This window comes from Neomonachus schauinslandi, chromosome 1 (genome assembly GCF_002201575.2).
Source record: "Neomonachus schauinslandi chromosome 1, ASM220157v2, whole genome shotgun sequence".
Taxonomy (NCBI): Eukaryota; Metazoa; Chordata; class Mammalia; order Carnivora; family Phocidae; genus Neomonachus; species Neomonachus schauinslandi.
The window spans coordinates 183905353-183921984 of NC_058403.1; the positions used below are offsets into that span (position 1 = coordinate 183905353).

General features: G+C 40.5%; 1 protein-coding gene across 1 annotated transcript in view; it reads right to left on the minus strand.

The window, feature by feature from the left end:
• The window catches only part of SYNPR (synaptoporin), a 302051-nt gene that overhangs the window by 95109 nt on the left and 190310 nt on the right, over window positions 1-16632 (minus strand). The window contains exon 3 of the mRNA XM_021695151.1: window positions 13099-13223. Coding sequence (XP_021550826.1) covers window positions 13099-13223 — 125 coding nt within the window. The remainder of the gene's footprint in view (window positions 1-13098; window positions 13224-16632) is intronic.

Here is a 16632-nt window from a genome sequence, read left to right on the forward strand (position 1 = left end):
CTTCTTCTTCTTCTTCTTCTTCTTCTTCTTCTTCTTCTTCTTCTTCTTCTTCTTCTTCTTCTTCTTCTTCTTCTTCTTTTCTTTTTCTTTTCTTTTATCTTCTCCTCCTTCTCCCCCTTCTCCTCCTCCTCCTCCACCTTCTCCTTCTTCTTATTTTTTTTGCACTTGCTTTTCTTTCTGCAGGAATTTCTTCTCCAGATCTTCACATGGCTCATTCTTTTCAGGTCATTCAAGTCTTAGCTCAAATATCCCCTCCTAAGAGGAACTTCCTTGCCTGTCCCCTTCCCAGTTATTCTCCACCAATCACTGTTTAATTTTTGTCATTACACCTGTTGTTATCTGACATGATCTTGGTCTTTGGTTTGTTTGCTTGTTTTCTTTCTCTGCTCCTTCCCCTTATTGTAATGTCAAGCTCCAAGAGAAGAAAGACCCAATCTATCATGTTTTCCACTGGACCTCCAGCACCAAAAACTGGACCTCTTTGCATGGAGTAGGCATTCAAAAAAATGTGCTAAATGAATGAATGAGCCTCTCTTTGGCCCAGCAACCATTCATAGACTGTTGACCAACTAATAATTTGGTGCCTACCCATCATAAAATTAGCCAAAATGGGTGGGCCTCTAGGACCCAAACATGGCTGCACATGGTTTAGATCTGTAGCAGAGGGCAAGCACCCTATAATCATCTGGTTACATACTTGGCACCCAATTACTGATCAAATGAGTAAATGGACAAGTTCAAAAGTTCAGCAAGTCTCTGAAGACTTCTGGTGATGCACAGTAAGACTGAAAGAAGAGCTGAGTGTGCTTTGCTTTTTTTTTTTTTCATACTATGTTTCTCTTTCAGAAAGCATTTTAAAAAGTGCTAGAGACACACTGTTTATTTGGCTAGTGGCATTTGGTTGAAAATTGAAGTGATTTTTAAAACTACAGAAACATAGTCATCTGGGCACTAGTGATGAGCTTGAGCTAGAAAGTAATTCACATTACATTTTCATTTAGTCTTGCACAACGTAAGGCATTTATATTCATTTTCTTCTATGGCACTGTGTGCTCCAATATGGGATATTTATGCTTTATTTTTTTATCTGCATAAAGGAAACAACAAACTTTATCATTCTTTAGAGAACATTCATTTTGTAGAGGGACCAAATCCCATCTCTAAAGACCATGGTAATCAGAGTAGTAGTTTCAGGTTTGGAAATGGTAAAGTTCATGTCAGTCTAAGATGATGGCTTAAAGCGACAAAAAAAATCATATTTAATGGTTCATTATCCATAGCATTTATTCTGTCCTAACAATTGCTTGTAGTGACTTGCAAAAAGACGGGAGAGACCAGTCCCTTCTCATTTTGACAAGCAATAAACTCAACCTAGAGGTAAATAAGAATAAATTCTTGAAAATTAACCCTGAAGACAAACTCTTTCATATTCTTGTATCTGTGAGGGAAGAGGGGTTAGCAAACAAGTTCTCTTTGCAACTATTGGGCAGACTGTTTTTAATGCCAACATTTTATGAGGGTTTGTTAAGGTGAGCATCATGACGTAAATTAATTTGATACATGAATTCTTAAAAAGTTCTATCATGCTGTGTAAATATTAATTTGTTAATTTAGGCAATTTGTTACAGACCTCCTTATCATTAGTAAAGATTAATAAGGCCTTAATTCTAATTATCTGCACTATGACTCTGTGTGATGGTAATATTAGGTAAGGATTTCAGGGAAATTAGTACAAATTTCTGTATAGTTGAGAACTTGCTGTGGGTCTTGAATGAGACATATAAACTCTCTGTGTTTCAGTTTCATCAATGTTGAGTATTTCTTTTAAAAGACTATGCTCCATGAAAAGAGAATCTCTTTTCCTTTTTGATTTCCTTCATTGACAGGCCCGATGCCTGGCACCATACTGAACACTTATTGTATCAATTAATAAATCTCATAGGAGTTCACTGAAGAATGCTGATTTAATGAAGCAACTGGGATGGGGCAAGTGATAAGATATTTTTGCCAGGGATCAGGTGTAAAGAAAGATGGACATGGCATTCTCCAAAACTTTTGCCAGGAATATAAATGTCTAATAGTTATATAACAATGTGTTTATCTTCTCCAATGATTAAAGAAGCACATTTATTGTATTCCATATTGGGAAGAATGTGAAGAACCAGGCACCTTCATATCCTCTTGGTGGGCATATAAATTCTTTACTGAAGAGGCATTTGGCAAAATCTATAAAAAATTAAGTTTTATATACCTTTGCCCCAGGAACTTACCTTACACATGAAGTCATAAAATGTAGCATTATTTATAATTGTGAAAAACTGGAACAGCCTAAATATCCATCAGTAGGTGATTGGCTTAATAAATCTTAGTACAGTTGTGCAATAAATTATGGTATAACAATGAGGCCAAAGAATGTGGTAGACCCATAAGGGCTGACATGGAATTAAAAAAGCAATTTTAAAAAATAAGAATTAATTTGCAAAACAATATTTACACTTAGAATCAACCTGCATAAAAAATGAGTGCATGCAAAGAAAAAGCTTGCAATGCTATCCATCAGAACTCTTGATAGTGATTACCTCTGAGAAGTTACATTAAAGGAGATTCTGATATTCTACTTCATTCACTTCTGTACAGTGGGATTTTTCAAGACAGAAAATAAAATGTGTTCCTTTTCTAATAAAGTAAATTATATTTTAAAATGTAGTTCTAAACAACAGAAAATGAGACAGTTTTGGATGATGGGATGTGAGACAGAGGAAGAAAGGATGGAAAAATGAAACCCTTGGTATGTATGCTAACATAAAGTATGAATGTGGAGGCTGTTGAACATAATTCTCAGCTAATTTTTGAAGATTCCAAGAGCTAATCAAGTGCATCTCAGAAGAAGTCCCACTCTGCAAGTGATTCTCTGCACTTTCCACTTATTTATGATATCTCAGTGCTGGGCTTAAGGAGCATTACAACTATAAATCCTTCATTGTAATCAAAGATGTTCAGGCTCCCTGATTAGTAGCTGGGAACTCTCAGCTCACCAACTCCTGCTTCCTTCCAAATCCACCTTTTTGCCAGGGACATGAGGATCTGCCATAGCACTAAACCCTCTGGAATAACTTTGTTAGAAAACCATGTCATTTATTTGACTCCTTAACACCTAGCCTCCAAGTGACAGCTACTACTTCAGCACAGAATCTTACAAAATAAAAAGTGAAAAGTTCTACAAACTGTATCAGCAACAGCTCATTTATTTCAGATTCTAGCCAGCTGTAAAAAAGGAAAAATGGTGATCATTACAGCTCCAGCCTGGAGTTGTTTTCCTTCATAGTTTATTCCTGGACGTGGGAAATCAACTGGAAGGCAAATGCCAGTAATTCTGAGTCCCAAGGAATACAATGTCTCTGAGAACCATTCCCTAAATTCCTCTTGCCTGCCCAGCTTGCCTATCTGCGGGGAACAGGCTATAGATCTGGGAGGGAGGGAAGGAGTCACTGTGATTGTGGGGGTTTGTCAACCTGAGGACATCACTACTGTTCTTACAGTGCAATGGTGAAGAGTCTTTGAGGTAAGCCAAACCTAGATATTCAAATCCCAGTATTGCCACTTACCAGCTGTATGACCTTGGGCAAGTCATTCAACCTCAGTGAGCCTGTTTTTGCACCTGTCAAGTGAGGTTCAGAGTCACTGTCTCATAGAGATGCTATTTCCCAGGGATGTTAGAACATAATACATGGGACATGTTTTGCATAGTTCCTCTTATCTGGTAAAATTATCTGGCTTTTATTTGATCATAATGGTGCTGATCATGATGATGATGAGAATCATCATCACCATCATCATGATCATTATCCCTGTTAGAAGTGAGTTTGGGGTGGCTGTGAATAACTCTGTTAAAACACTCATGGGCATCAAAAGATTTAGACAGGTTTCCAGGTTTGACATTTACTAGCTGCGTGATCTTGAAAAAGATTTAAGTCTCTGCGTGCTGATCTGTAAAAAGGGGAATAAAAATACTCTGGCTCAGCTTTCGTTAACAGTGTTGTTTGACAATCCAGGGGATAATGACCATACCAATAATTATACACACACACACACACACACATACACACATACATATATATATAAGATGAAAAAATTAACACATCCATCCTACTTTCTGATTTCTACCCTCATTTCCACTTGGTCTAGTGGGGAGAGGCAACTTGTGCTTCAGTCTTTTTGGCAGGGGCTGGGGGGGGACATGCTCAAAAGCACATAATGGGGTGACAGTGAAATTGCTACAGTTCACCCATTACTACACAGTTTAAATTACTATTTGCTTCTTTGTCACATTTGGAAGTAACAAAAAATAGAAATATCCGTTTGCTTATTCATGGTAACTTTCTTTTTCTATTTTATCATGCTAAGTGTAACAAATAAGGCAAGTGTTTGCTTAAACCAAAGTGTAATCTCAAATTTTTTTAAGAAAAATCCATCAACGTTAAAACGCAAAATATCAGGCAATTGCAAATTGAAGCTCTACTTATCTCTCCCTAGGTCCCCAATTCTCCACCTTCCGTGTGTCTAAGAATCACATGGGCCCACCTGGCACTACTGCTGAGTAGGTAGGTCTGCAGCAAGATCTTGGAATCTCTATTTTTACCAAGCTTTCTACATGATACAGACACAGGCAGGGGGTCCCTGAACCTCACACCAGGAGAGATTCTCAAGTCCTGAGTCATGTCCTGGCTCTGCACTCCCATAGCTGGGTCCTAGAAGGGAAATCAGGAATGTGAATCTCAGCCTTACAGTTGTCATCACCGTTACACACACTCAGCCCTGAGGCTTTTACCTTCCTGTTCAGACTGCAGAGCATCTGGCAAGCAGGCAGCTTGAGCACTTGCCTCCTCCTTGTTTGACCTTGTGGCCCCCTGACAATTCAATTCATTTCATGGCTCACAAGATGCCATTCTTTCCGGGATAGGTGGGGCTGGGAAAGGAGAGGGAACACAGGTCCCCCACCACTCAACTGACAGCAGCTTGACCTCATAAAGTCTATTGTGTGACTTCTGGCCACCAGCTTGATAGCTCCAGGGGATGCAGAGAATGTTCTAACATTTCTCTGTTTCCAGAAAAGAAGGAAGCAGAGGTGGAGGTTAATGGGACCTTGGAACAGGCACCTAACATTTTCAAGGGATGGGACATACAGATAGATATGAGTGGGATGTTTCCTTCGGACATTCCTAGCGGTTCCTATAGCTGAATTCCTTTGCTCTTTTCTAGGCAACTTGGTCTCTGTCTTTGTCTGTCTCTCTAATTCTAGGAAGGAAAACAGACAAAAGAAAGAACTAGAACTTATTTTTGTAACTCTGAAGAAAAGCAATGCTTGCATCCTTTCAAGGTGTAGAGCTTCTCCCAGGTAATGAGTTCTGCTCACCACACTCCCTCATGCCTGCTCTGTAAAATTACACACAGTGAGACCAAGAACAACATAAAAGGCTCACTCAGCATACGCTAATTTAATCTCTGCCACTTGTCAACTCCCTTGGGGAGCTCCACAGAAACAACAGCCTTGATCACATAACCTACAATCATTCTCAGTAAGTGCCCCCCCAATCCTGGTCTTGAAAATCCTGTTCAGATTTTACCTAAATAGAACAAATATCAGGCAAGCCCTGTGAGGCTGAAAGAAAGAGACTTGTATAAAGTAATTTCATTGAATCTTCATATTTCCTTCTGCTCTCTCTAAAGCAGTGTCGGTGGCATGATCAGGGTTCCTGGCCAAGATCAAGTACAACTGTTGCCCTAAGAAGGAAAGCGATGTATTTCCATCTTCGTAGAATTAGGGGTCTAATTCCCTCTTAAGAAAGCTTTAACTCAGGGGGCGCCTGGGTGGCTCAGTCAGTTAAGCGTCTGCCCTCAGCTCAGGTCATGATCTCAGTGTCCTGGCATCAAGCCCTGCATTGGGATCCCTGTTCAGCGGGGAGCCTGCTTCTCCCTCTCCCTCTGTCTGCTGCTTTCCCTGCTTGTGCTCTTCATTTCTCTCTCTGTGTCAAATAAATAAATAAAAATCTTTAAAAAAAAAAAAAGAAAATTTCAATTCAATTTTCTCATTTTATAGATAAGGAAAACAGGTTCAAATGGGAACTCTGTGCTGGTCATTGCCTATTTGTTCTCAGTTCCCTCCTCCTTCCATGTTCTTTTCTGCATTTCGGGAGCTTGATTTCCTTACCAATTGGCTTCCAGTTAGGTTCAACCAATGGGAAGCTCCAGTGGGAGACTAGAGGGTGGCAGTAAGGGAGAAGCCAGGGTATCTCTCCCTCTTTCTCTTGCTGCTTTGGGCAGTACCTCTCGCGGTGGCTGCATCTCTTTTATGTTTCATGCTCCTTCTGGATGCCTCCTCCTTCCATAGTCCCAGCTTCTGCCACACAGGCCCCATCCTCTGCTCTAATAAGACCCCTTCTTCCCTTTATGCTTCTTGCTCGGGGGAGGGGGTCAGTAAACACCTGCCAATATGCAAAACTGAGGATATTTTGTAGGTACTTATATAATGTAATCATTAAAAAATATATAAACCATTCTCACCTCACACACCATGCGAAAAAGGCAGTGGGCTGGCTGGATTTGGCTCAAGAGCCTTACTTTGCCATCTCCTGTTCTAGCCCTAGGGGCAGGGGTGTCGTCGCACAGTTACTAACCTCTGGACTGCCTCTTGGTCCCCCTTCCCATAATGCAACCCCTGTCTACCTAGTTCCCTATCTTACCTTTTAAAAATTGAGCCATCAGGGATGAGCTCTCTTTTTCTGACTGGACCTTGACTGATACTGGCAATGACTTGTTTACAACTAGTAGAATTATTGTCCACTTCATAAATTTCTTATGGCTTTCCGAAATGTGGGTGCAAACACATCTCAATGGAATCCTGTAAGTTTCCATTTAAATTAGGTCAGCTGGTTGCCTACGTGTGTGTGACCATTCTGGTTGACGTCCTCATGCAGTGTTGAAAAACTCATGGCACTAAGAGGTGCCTATAAGCCAAAGTTGGCCTCCATGCTGACCAAATGTTACCTAACATCACTGGCAAAAGTGATGGAGAAAGCTGGGAAAAGATGACCAACAGGATTGGGTTGTAGATGCAAATTCCCATAGGAGGTGAGGCATGGATGACGATGTGAATATGAAGTGCTACATACCACACAGCACCCTCTGACCACCTCTACCCCTGTCCAAGTCACCAACAACCCTCCCCTGGATGGCTGCCGCTGTCTCCTAACTGGCCTCCCTGACTACACTACTGCCCAATGCCCCCTTAAGATTAACTGTTTTATAGCCACAAGCAAGATCTTTCAAAAACATAAAGTTGCATGATTCTGCTGGTCAAAACCTCCAAAGACTTCCCATCTCACCCTGTATAATATCCAAATTTCTCATATTATCCCACGAGACCCTATGTGATCCAGCTTCTGTCTGCTTCTTCAAGTTCATCTCCTGCCTCCCTCCCTCAGCCTCACTCCAACCCAGCAAGGCTGGTCTCCTTGCTGATCTTCAGACCCTCCCCAAGCTCAGACATCAGGCCTCTACACTTGCTCCTCCCTCTCCCAGGAATATGCCCCTTGGGGCTTTGAGGCAAGCTCTGTCACTCGCTCTCCCTCTCTCAATTCTTGCAGATCCACACTCCAATGTCACTTCTCAGGGAGGTTGCCCCCAACCAGCTAATCTAACACAACACAGCTCCTCCTGCAATCTCCTTTATCTTCTTAATTTCCTGTCAGCATTGTCCATGCTGTTCCATTGGCTTAGAACATTCTTTCTTCTTCTCTTTTTACTGGCTTAAATGCTATCTCTTCAGGGAGGGCCTTCTGGATCATTCTCTCTATATAGGTGTCCTTTAACTCTCTCCACTCCACCAACACTTATTTTACTTCTCTATGCAATGTTCACCTTCTTCCTGGAAATTACCACTACTCTCTCTCTCTCTCTTTCTGTGTGTGTGTGTGTATTCTTTGTCCACATCTTTAATGTCTTCCTCCCATTCCCGTATAATTGTAAATTTTAAGAGGGAAGGGGCTATGTCCACTTCACCAATATATACCATGTGCCTCCACAGCACAGGGCCTTGTAGGTGCTTAATAAATACTTATTGGGAAAATGACTAAGTGATATGGGGTAATTCACAGATGTAGCAAAGACGATTAAAGAATCTCCTCACCCTATTAGAGGCCATCCGTCACCCATCCGCATCTCTCTGGGTTTCTCTAATGGTTTTCGAATGCAAGCATCTGAGGTCTCTGCTTGAAGGTTTTGCTGGGCTGCAAGTGTATGCTTGGTCTGCATGCAGTGCCAGGGAGTTAACAGAAGCTGCAGTAGTAGTTTTTGACCAATATGGTAGTTGGTAGATAATTATCCCAGCTTCATCACTTGCCTGATAGAATTACTCTGAAGCATATTATCTGTGTTTTCCTAGAAGTCTCAGTTGCCCCAATTGATCATGGTGGTACCTTGCTCATTAATCTACTCTTTATTGGTTTTCTTCCCTTTCCCCATGCCTTACTGGTGCTGTCAGGGATCACATGCCCAGACACTACAAATCCTTGTGTCAGGGGTGCTTCTGTGAGAATCCAACTAAGGCATCCTCCGAAGTCCCCACCACCACTCATCTTTTGGGGAAGTGTTGCAACATAAGTGCTCTAATCTACACAGTGGGGTGGGGATGGAGTAATTTGTCATTCACTAATTTTTTCATTTGACTCATTCCATGCCAGCAGCCACTGTACATGTTTTCTGTGATCTCTGCAGATACTCCCTACAAATGACAGTTCTTGTCTTCACTGCAGGGATCTCCAAACATGGCTGTCCTTATTCTTGGTCTACAGCTATGCCAGTTCCTTGCATTACATTCTATTAATCAAGGGCATCTGGGTGGCTCAATCAGTTAAGTGACTGACTCTTGATTTCAGCTCAGGTCACGATCTCAGGGTCCTGAGGTTGAGCCCTTCATCGGGGGTCCATGCTCAGCAAGAAGCCTGCTTGAGGATTTTCTCTCTCCCTCTGCCTCTACCCCCACTTGTACATGTGCGCTCTCTCTCTCAAATAAATAAATAAATCTCTTAAAAAAAACAAAAACTATTAATCGTATCCACAACAAGGACACTACAATTCAGTGAACTCTCCGTGTGTGCCAAACTCTGTGTTACACAAATAACTTGTATGACTTAACTGAAAGGTCACAACCATGCTAAGAGGAAAGTACTATTATTTCCTTCTTACAATAAGGAAACCTAGGCCCAGGGAGATTATAACTTGTCCATCCGCTAGGTGGCAGAGCTTGGATTTGAAGCCAGATGTTGGCGAAAGATACCCCATTAACCCTTTGGCTACACCACCCTCAAATCTTCTCAGCCCTCCCTGCCCCATAGAACCACCAGGTCTCATCACACACAAAATTTATTTTAATGCACAACATTATGATGAGATACTGTAGTTATAAAGTTTCTGAAACGTTAGCCAAAAAGAGTGAAACCCTTCGGTAATGAGAAACAATAAACAAATGCTTAAATGTAATTGCAAATGCAGCATTTCCTGAACACAAGGAATAAAAAATTGAAGCCCTTAACATTTTTATTTTCCCCAAATTGGCCCTTATGGTAAAAAGAACAGTTTATCACCACTGCTCTAGGGTATGGATCTTAGAGAAAGAATGCTTTTCCACCAACAGAGCTAGCATTACTAGGTAATGGCCCAAATTTCACAGATTTCCTGGCATCAACATGCACCTGCATCATTCCAAACAGGAGTGGCAGAATCAGAGCAAGTGGCTATGGTTATAAAGGGGAGAACAGGGTTTATGCAGCCAGTGCCCAGCTGAGCACCCCAGCTTGCCTTTCCCTCAATACAGAAGACCACTTCTCAAATTCCATTTCAAGAATCATGAGGAACATAACACCCAGTGCTCGGGTGTTATATGCAAACAGTGAATCATGGAACACTACATCAAAAACTAATAATGTAATGTATGGTGATTAACATAACATAATAAAATTTAAAAAATGTTAAAAAAAAAAACATGAGGAACAGACTCAGAATCGCATTCCCCCACCCCACTCAGGCCACACAACCCCGGCAGTACCATGTTAATGAAACTGAACATTCTCCATTCTGTCACGTTGGGAGGATTTCATTCTCCCATTAGTTTAATGAGAAAAAATACAGACCTGATGATACCTTCAAGGACACCTTAAATAAGCATTAAAGATAAGAGCCAAAAACAAGTTAATAAATGTGAGACAGTTAAATATGTATGCACTTTTTAATGTTTGCATATGGGAGAGAGAAAGTTGGGGAAGCTACCATTCTGGGTAAAATGTAACATAATAAAGGGGTTGTTTTGTTGTCTTGGGGGTATTTTTGCTAATTAACCAAAATAATCATCTTTTTTAGCTCTCTATTTTTAATTCCTTTCTTGATAATGGAAGTAGAAATATTATACTAAAAGAGAACTTATTGAATGCCAGGCCTTGTTATAAGCATTTCCCATATATGATTCACTTAATACAATACTACTGTGAAATACGTAACACTGTCTCTGTTTTACAGATAAAACAAAGAGGTAGGCAACTTTCTCAATAAAACATGACTAGTAAGTATCAAAGTGGGGATTTGAACCCAGGCAGTCCATCTTTATAGTTCAAGCTATACTATGTTGTTTCAGTAGATTAACGGTATAAAAAGTCATAAAATCTTATTATAGAAAATCTGGAAAATGTAGAAAGTATAAAAAGAATATTTGATTCATTCATAATTTCACCATAGAGAAATAAATTAACAATTTGATGCAACGATCATGACATAATCTTCATAAATATGACTTAGTTTTTGTTATTTGGGTATCCCATGAGAAAAGAAGTGTGGTTAACCACCAAATTTAGAGAATATATTTGGGATGGACCGACAAAGTATAGACTATGTCTTATACAAAATTTATTTTGGAGGTGCCATAGATCACTTCCAAAATCTGAGCAATCTTCTATTTTTCAGAAACTGAGGTTGAAGTACATGCTAGTATGACTTCCAAAGGAAGAGACCCACCATTTTGCTAAGATACCATGACTAGAGAAAACCAACTGTGGCTTCATATTTTCTTCTAGAACAGTGGTTTTTAGAGTGCTTATAGGAGACCTAGGGTTCTAAGGAGATACTGGAGGTGCTGCAGCAGGGAGTGGGCGATGTGTTTGGCAGGGAGAGGGTGAAGGAAGACCAGCTCTGTGCTTCAAGCCCCTTTTCTCACTGGCTTCAGCTTTCTCAGGGACTCCCATCTGTTCTAGATACAGAGCTTCTGAGCAAGGTAGTGTTTGGAAGACAAGTGTCTGCTACTGAAAAAATAATAGTGCACTATCTTTGTCTCAGAACCCAACTAAAAATATTTCAAAGAAGTGGGCCACTGTCCTCATAGATGACAATAAACATTTGTATCCAATTTCTTCAGCTGCCTTTTATTGGGTAATATGTCTTGGGAAGAAAATTAAGCCCAATACCAGAAACTGTTTGCTTGAAGTATCTTTTCAAATTGTACACTTAGCCAAGGATTGCATGAAATTAAGTATTACTCTGTTCTCCACCAAAAACAAAACAAAACAAAACAGGCACTGTTTTCCTATCTAAACAGGTCTCTTGATTACTCTCTTCCAGTTTGAGAGACAGAGAGACCTATGCGCAATGTTTAGTGACTTGTTGATCTTCAAATCTTAATGGACTGACTTTCAAATTATCTGTTGCTACCAATCTTTTGGTAGGAAGTCATTGTGAAGGTAATGCAGACCTTACAATTTCATGAATAATGTTACTAAGCATCCGACCCCTGCTGCCCAGCCATTGACATTTATCTCCTGTGCTAGATTCCAGCCATTGGTAGTTCTTATCTCCTATCCTAGATCCCACATATTGATCAATGAGTGTGCACTGGCTTGGCCATTCTCCATTAAAGCCAAGGAATGCATCCAGAACTTTAGAAGTGTCAAGCACCCCTCCCTCCATCCCCATCAGCCTCATTTCTACTCATGCAGGTAGCTTTTATTACCAAATTACCAGGGATTCTATCCTCAATATTACCGAGTTTTACACTCTCTTAGTTTAGAGAGTGTCTACTTGAGCAGAGGTGTTTGCAACTTTTATCAGTTCTACTCTTAAAAACCATTCAGTATATTTGGTATAAATGCCACTTCCCATGATTCATTGGCTATGAGCTGAGGCACTTTTGTTTTGGACTAGGGAAAGTTCACTAAATCAATATAATAAGGATGTGTTCCATGATACACAGATCCTCTGAGATGCTCAGTGAGGAAATGTGTCTGCAGTCAAACATATTTGAGAAACATTGTATTTCTCTTGGTGATTCAAAATGTGCATTAGAAAAGCAGAGTGCTAAGAAGTATTTCTTAAATTTATTTGACCATATGATTTTTAAATTATCCCTCACCCCTTCTCTCCCTCCCTCCTTCTTTTCTTCATTAAACATTAAATACCTAGGGCTCCATGGGAAAGATTTTGGAAAATACTGTACTTTCCTATTTAAGAAAAGTTTTCAGGGGTCAATTTCTACTTTTCTCTGTAATCCCAGAGCCAGCACCATGTCTGGCACAAGGTGATTACTCAATAAATGTTTAATTGAAGTGAACAAGAGAGTAGATTAATGAGATGCCAAACATCGTGCTGAAAGTTGTTTTAAAAAATAATACCAGGGACGCCTGGGTGGCTCAGTCGGTTAAGTGTCTACCTTCAGCTCAGGTCATGATCCCAGAGTCCTGGGATCAAGTCCCCATCAGACTCCCTGCTCAGCGGGGAGTCTGCTTCTCCTGCTGCTGCTCTCCCTGCTTGTGCTCTCTCTCTCTGTCAAACAAATAAAAATACCAGGTAGGGGCACCTGGGTGGCCCAGTCAGTTAATTGTCAGACTCTTGATTTTGGCTCAGGTCATGATCTCACGGTCGTGAGATCGAGCCCAGCATCAGGCTCCACGTTGGGTGTGGAGCTTGCTTAAGATTCTCTCCCTCCCTTTCCCTCTGTCCCTCCCCCTCCTCTAAAATAAGAAAGAAATGCCCTCTCTGTGAGCATGAATGGCCATTTCCTACCTGAATGGGTAGGCAAATGCTATGTCAATGCTGAGGTTACTTTCCGTCTTGTTGACACAGTCCACACTCAGCCGCAGGCCTCCAGAATAGCCACCACATGTTGCAAATGCAAAGATTGCAAAAAGCTGTGGAGAACAAAAAAAAAAACAAGAAAGAAGAGAATCATTAGAATCATGCTAATCTAATGAAATATATAAATAGGAGTTTACTGCCTGGGTTGAGAGAGGTTATGTTTCTTCTGAAATGTGGCATTATATTTGGTTCAGGAAGGAAGATGAAAGCCGGGAGGATGATGGGGACTGTAGAGGTGGTCTCTGAAAAAATAGTCCGGCAAGCTGGGGTAACTTTGCTTGGAGGAAAACTGAACACAAGGACAAAATACCTGTGTTCGACTGTGTAAAGAGCTGTCATGCCTCAGAAGGTGGAGATACGATCTCATATCAAAACATCTGGAAAGTTACACACTAAGGAATTAATGACGGATGTCTCCAGGTGGGAAGAATTTGAGGTGTCTCCTTGCTTTCTTCTTTTGGTTTATCTGTGTCTTCTGCAATAAACATATTTTATCTTTTGGAGTAATATAGTTGCTTTTTTTTTTTTTAAAGGCATAGTCAGAATTTGAGAGCTAAAGAGCTTTGGGAGAGTAGATGAGTATCTAAAAGGCTCTACTTCAGGGCATCTGATTTCGGTATATCAGCCTCAAAGCCTCCCCGGTTGTTACATCTCTGTATTAGTTGCTCTTTGTCAACTATTAAAAGGTTCAGCTGGTTACCAACTAATGTCATAGTCTATCCTGGTGTAGAACATGGGTCTGTGGGAATTAGGTACTGAAAATGAGGAGCAGGAAATCAGGGAAGGCTTTAAGAAAGAAGATACATCTGCGAGACCAAGGATAGCGTAAGATGGGAAGCAAATGCTAAACTTTGTCCGCTTAGTTTGGCTAAATTCAAAAGTATTTCCTGCTCATTTCCAAAGAAAGTCAGTCAAGTGCACTTAACACTAACCCATGTTGTAATACTCCCATTTATTTTATTTTCATTTTGGAATTCAGGTTCTTGAGGTAGTTTGGGGTCCCATTAGGAACACTAGCTCACTTTGCACAGCAAACAGAATTAAGGGTTAAGTGCATGGGCTCTGGAATGTGATCTTGGGAAGGTTCCTTAATTTCCCCATGCCTTGGTTTCCTCATCAGTAAAACAGCATTGATAATAACTCTTCTGGGTCATTTTGCTATTGGTGCTATAAAGCAGACAGTTGCTGTGGACAAGAAGGCTGCTGGAACTGGTAATGTTACCAAGCCTATTCAGAAAGCACAGAAGACAAAATGAGTGTTATCCATAACACCTGCCACCTCAGTCTTACTCAATAGAAGAGTCTCAGAGCTGTTGGCCTCAACTGGCCATCAAACTTTAATAGGAAAGACTGGTTAATGATAAAACCTTCACAGGGAAAGGAATATTTTGGGGACCATTTTTTTTTTTCTGTGTGTGGCAGTTTTAAGTTACTAGTTTTTAAAATCAGTATTTTAAAAATGGAAACAACTTGACCAAAAGACATAGTAGATATAGTAAGAGAAAACTGTGTTTATATGTGTTACTGTGTATAAAGCATTTAGAACAGATCTTGGCAGAGGAAAAGTACTCAATAAACGTTAACAAATGTTATTACTCTAAATGGATGTGGATGGCTCTTTAGATGTTCCAGGCCATAAAATAGGAAATTTAGACTTACTCTCTAGCTAAATTGACGCGACCATCAGCCCCAGTGAACTTGCATCCAAGCACTCCAGAAAAACTGATCTGTTTTGCTTTGCTTTTCTTCCTAATTTGCCTCATCAATAGCATTTGAGGAGGCGTTCAGAAGCTACTCCAATCCACTCCACCATCTGGGGCTGATATACACAGAACACCAAGACTGAAGGGAACCTGATTTTTATCCCTGTTGTGTGCATCTGCTCACTTCTCACGACCAAATGCTCTCTTTCTGTCAGCTTTTAGTATTGGTAAGAATAAGTAGGGAGTGAGTTTAAGTGCTCAATGTTTAAATCTAAGTTGCATAATATAATACTGGATGTCTCAGCCCTTTGTTCCCTGTCAGAATACTGCCTTTGGTAAGACTTCTTCCAGAAGAAAGAGTGGAGTAATGGAGCCCTGAGCTCTGTGGTATGGCTATGGAGACAGCCCTTATCCTGCTCAAGCTTCCTCATCTGTAAGACAGGGATGTCCTCTGTAACTCCTTGAATCACTGAGAGAATTAAATAAGATGGAATACATATTTATGTGCAGCCCCTCTCAATTCATGCAGAGATTTATGTGGTATTTACACATGTATACTTCTATGGGGCAAGAGTCCTAAGGGTGTAACCAGCACTTGCACATGTCAAGGTTAGGAGGAATTGTCTATTCTTGCCATTATTAAGTGCCTACTATAGGCCAGGTATTGGGCCCAGCACTTAACATATGTGATATTATTTTCTCTTAACAGCAATGATGTGAGCGTGTGTGTGAAGCTTAGCATTCCCATATTAAAGATGTAGCAGAATAGCATAATGGCTCTAAGCAGTTGCATTTTAAAAAATTCCTTGAAACATTAAAATGTAGCAAGTTAGATTTGAAGGGACATAAAGATAAATCCTGTTAATTTCAGTGCTTAATAGCTATAAGGGAACTACCCTTGGCTTTTCATCTTACATTAAAGTGCTTTATATACAGTAAGGAATTATTAATACTACCATGTAATGAACTTAAGATGGAATGGTAATTATGTATTTAACTATTCAAAATGTTAGATGCATAGAAGGAAGGTGTCAGACTATTAAAACCACGCACACCACTAGTTTTTCTTTTAACTTCTATCGAGCTCTGAAAACATTAAGACATTGTACTTGAGTTAAATATGGTACCTATGGGCTTTCTGGTTAACTTTCTCCCTTCCCCCAGTCCTTACTGATTAAAGGGAAATCATACTGTGTGACCAATATCAAATTCACATGGGTTTGGTGAGGATTAAACAGATAATGTTTGTACAACACTGGGAGAGTCAGATCCTGCTGAGTGAATAATGTATTACAGGCATGGTTGATTCCGTATCTGGGAGAGTGAAATCAACTCCCTCAGATTCTATCAGCTAGGGGCCTAGGTCTATAATTGGAATACATCAAGACAGAGTGGGGAGAGGGGACCGGAAGCTCTTTGGTGGGTCAAAATTCCCTTGGTGTTGAAGAGGAATGTAGAGTGGGAGAGAACTCAGAAAATGCTCTCACGGATTCCCCTCCCAGAAGTCTGCCCAACCGCTCCTCCCTAGGTGGTCGGGCAGAGCAGTTGTGGGAGTCAGGCAGAACCTCAGTGTGAGTCCAATTCCTAGCCGTCTGACACTGAGCAAGTTATTTAACTTCTCCAAACCTCAGTTCCTCCATCTCTTAAATCAGGACTAATTCACTGGTTCATTCAGCAGACGTTCAGTGGTGTACTTACTTGGTGTCAGCTGGGAGGGAACAGGAAAATAAAAAAGAGAAAACACAAAGACAAAGAAGGC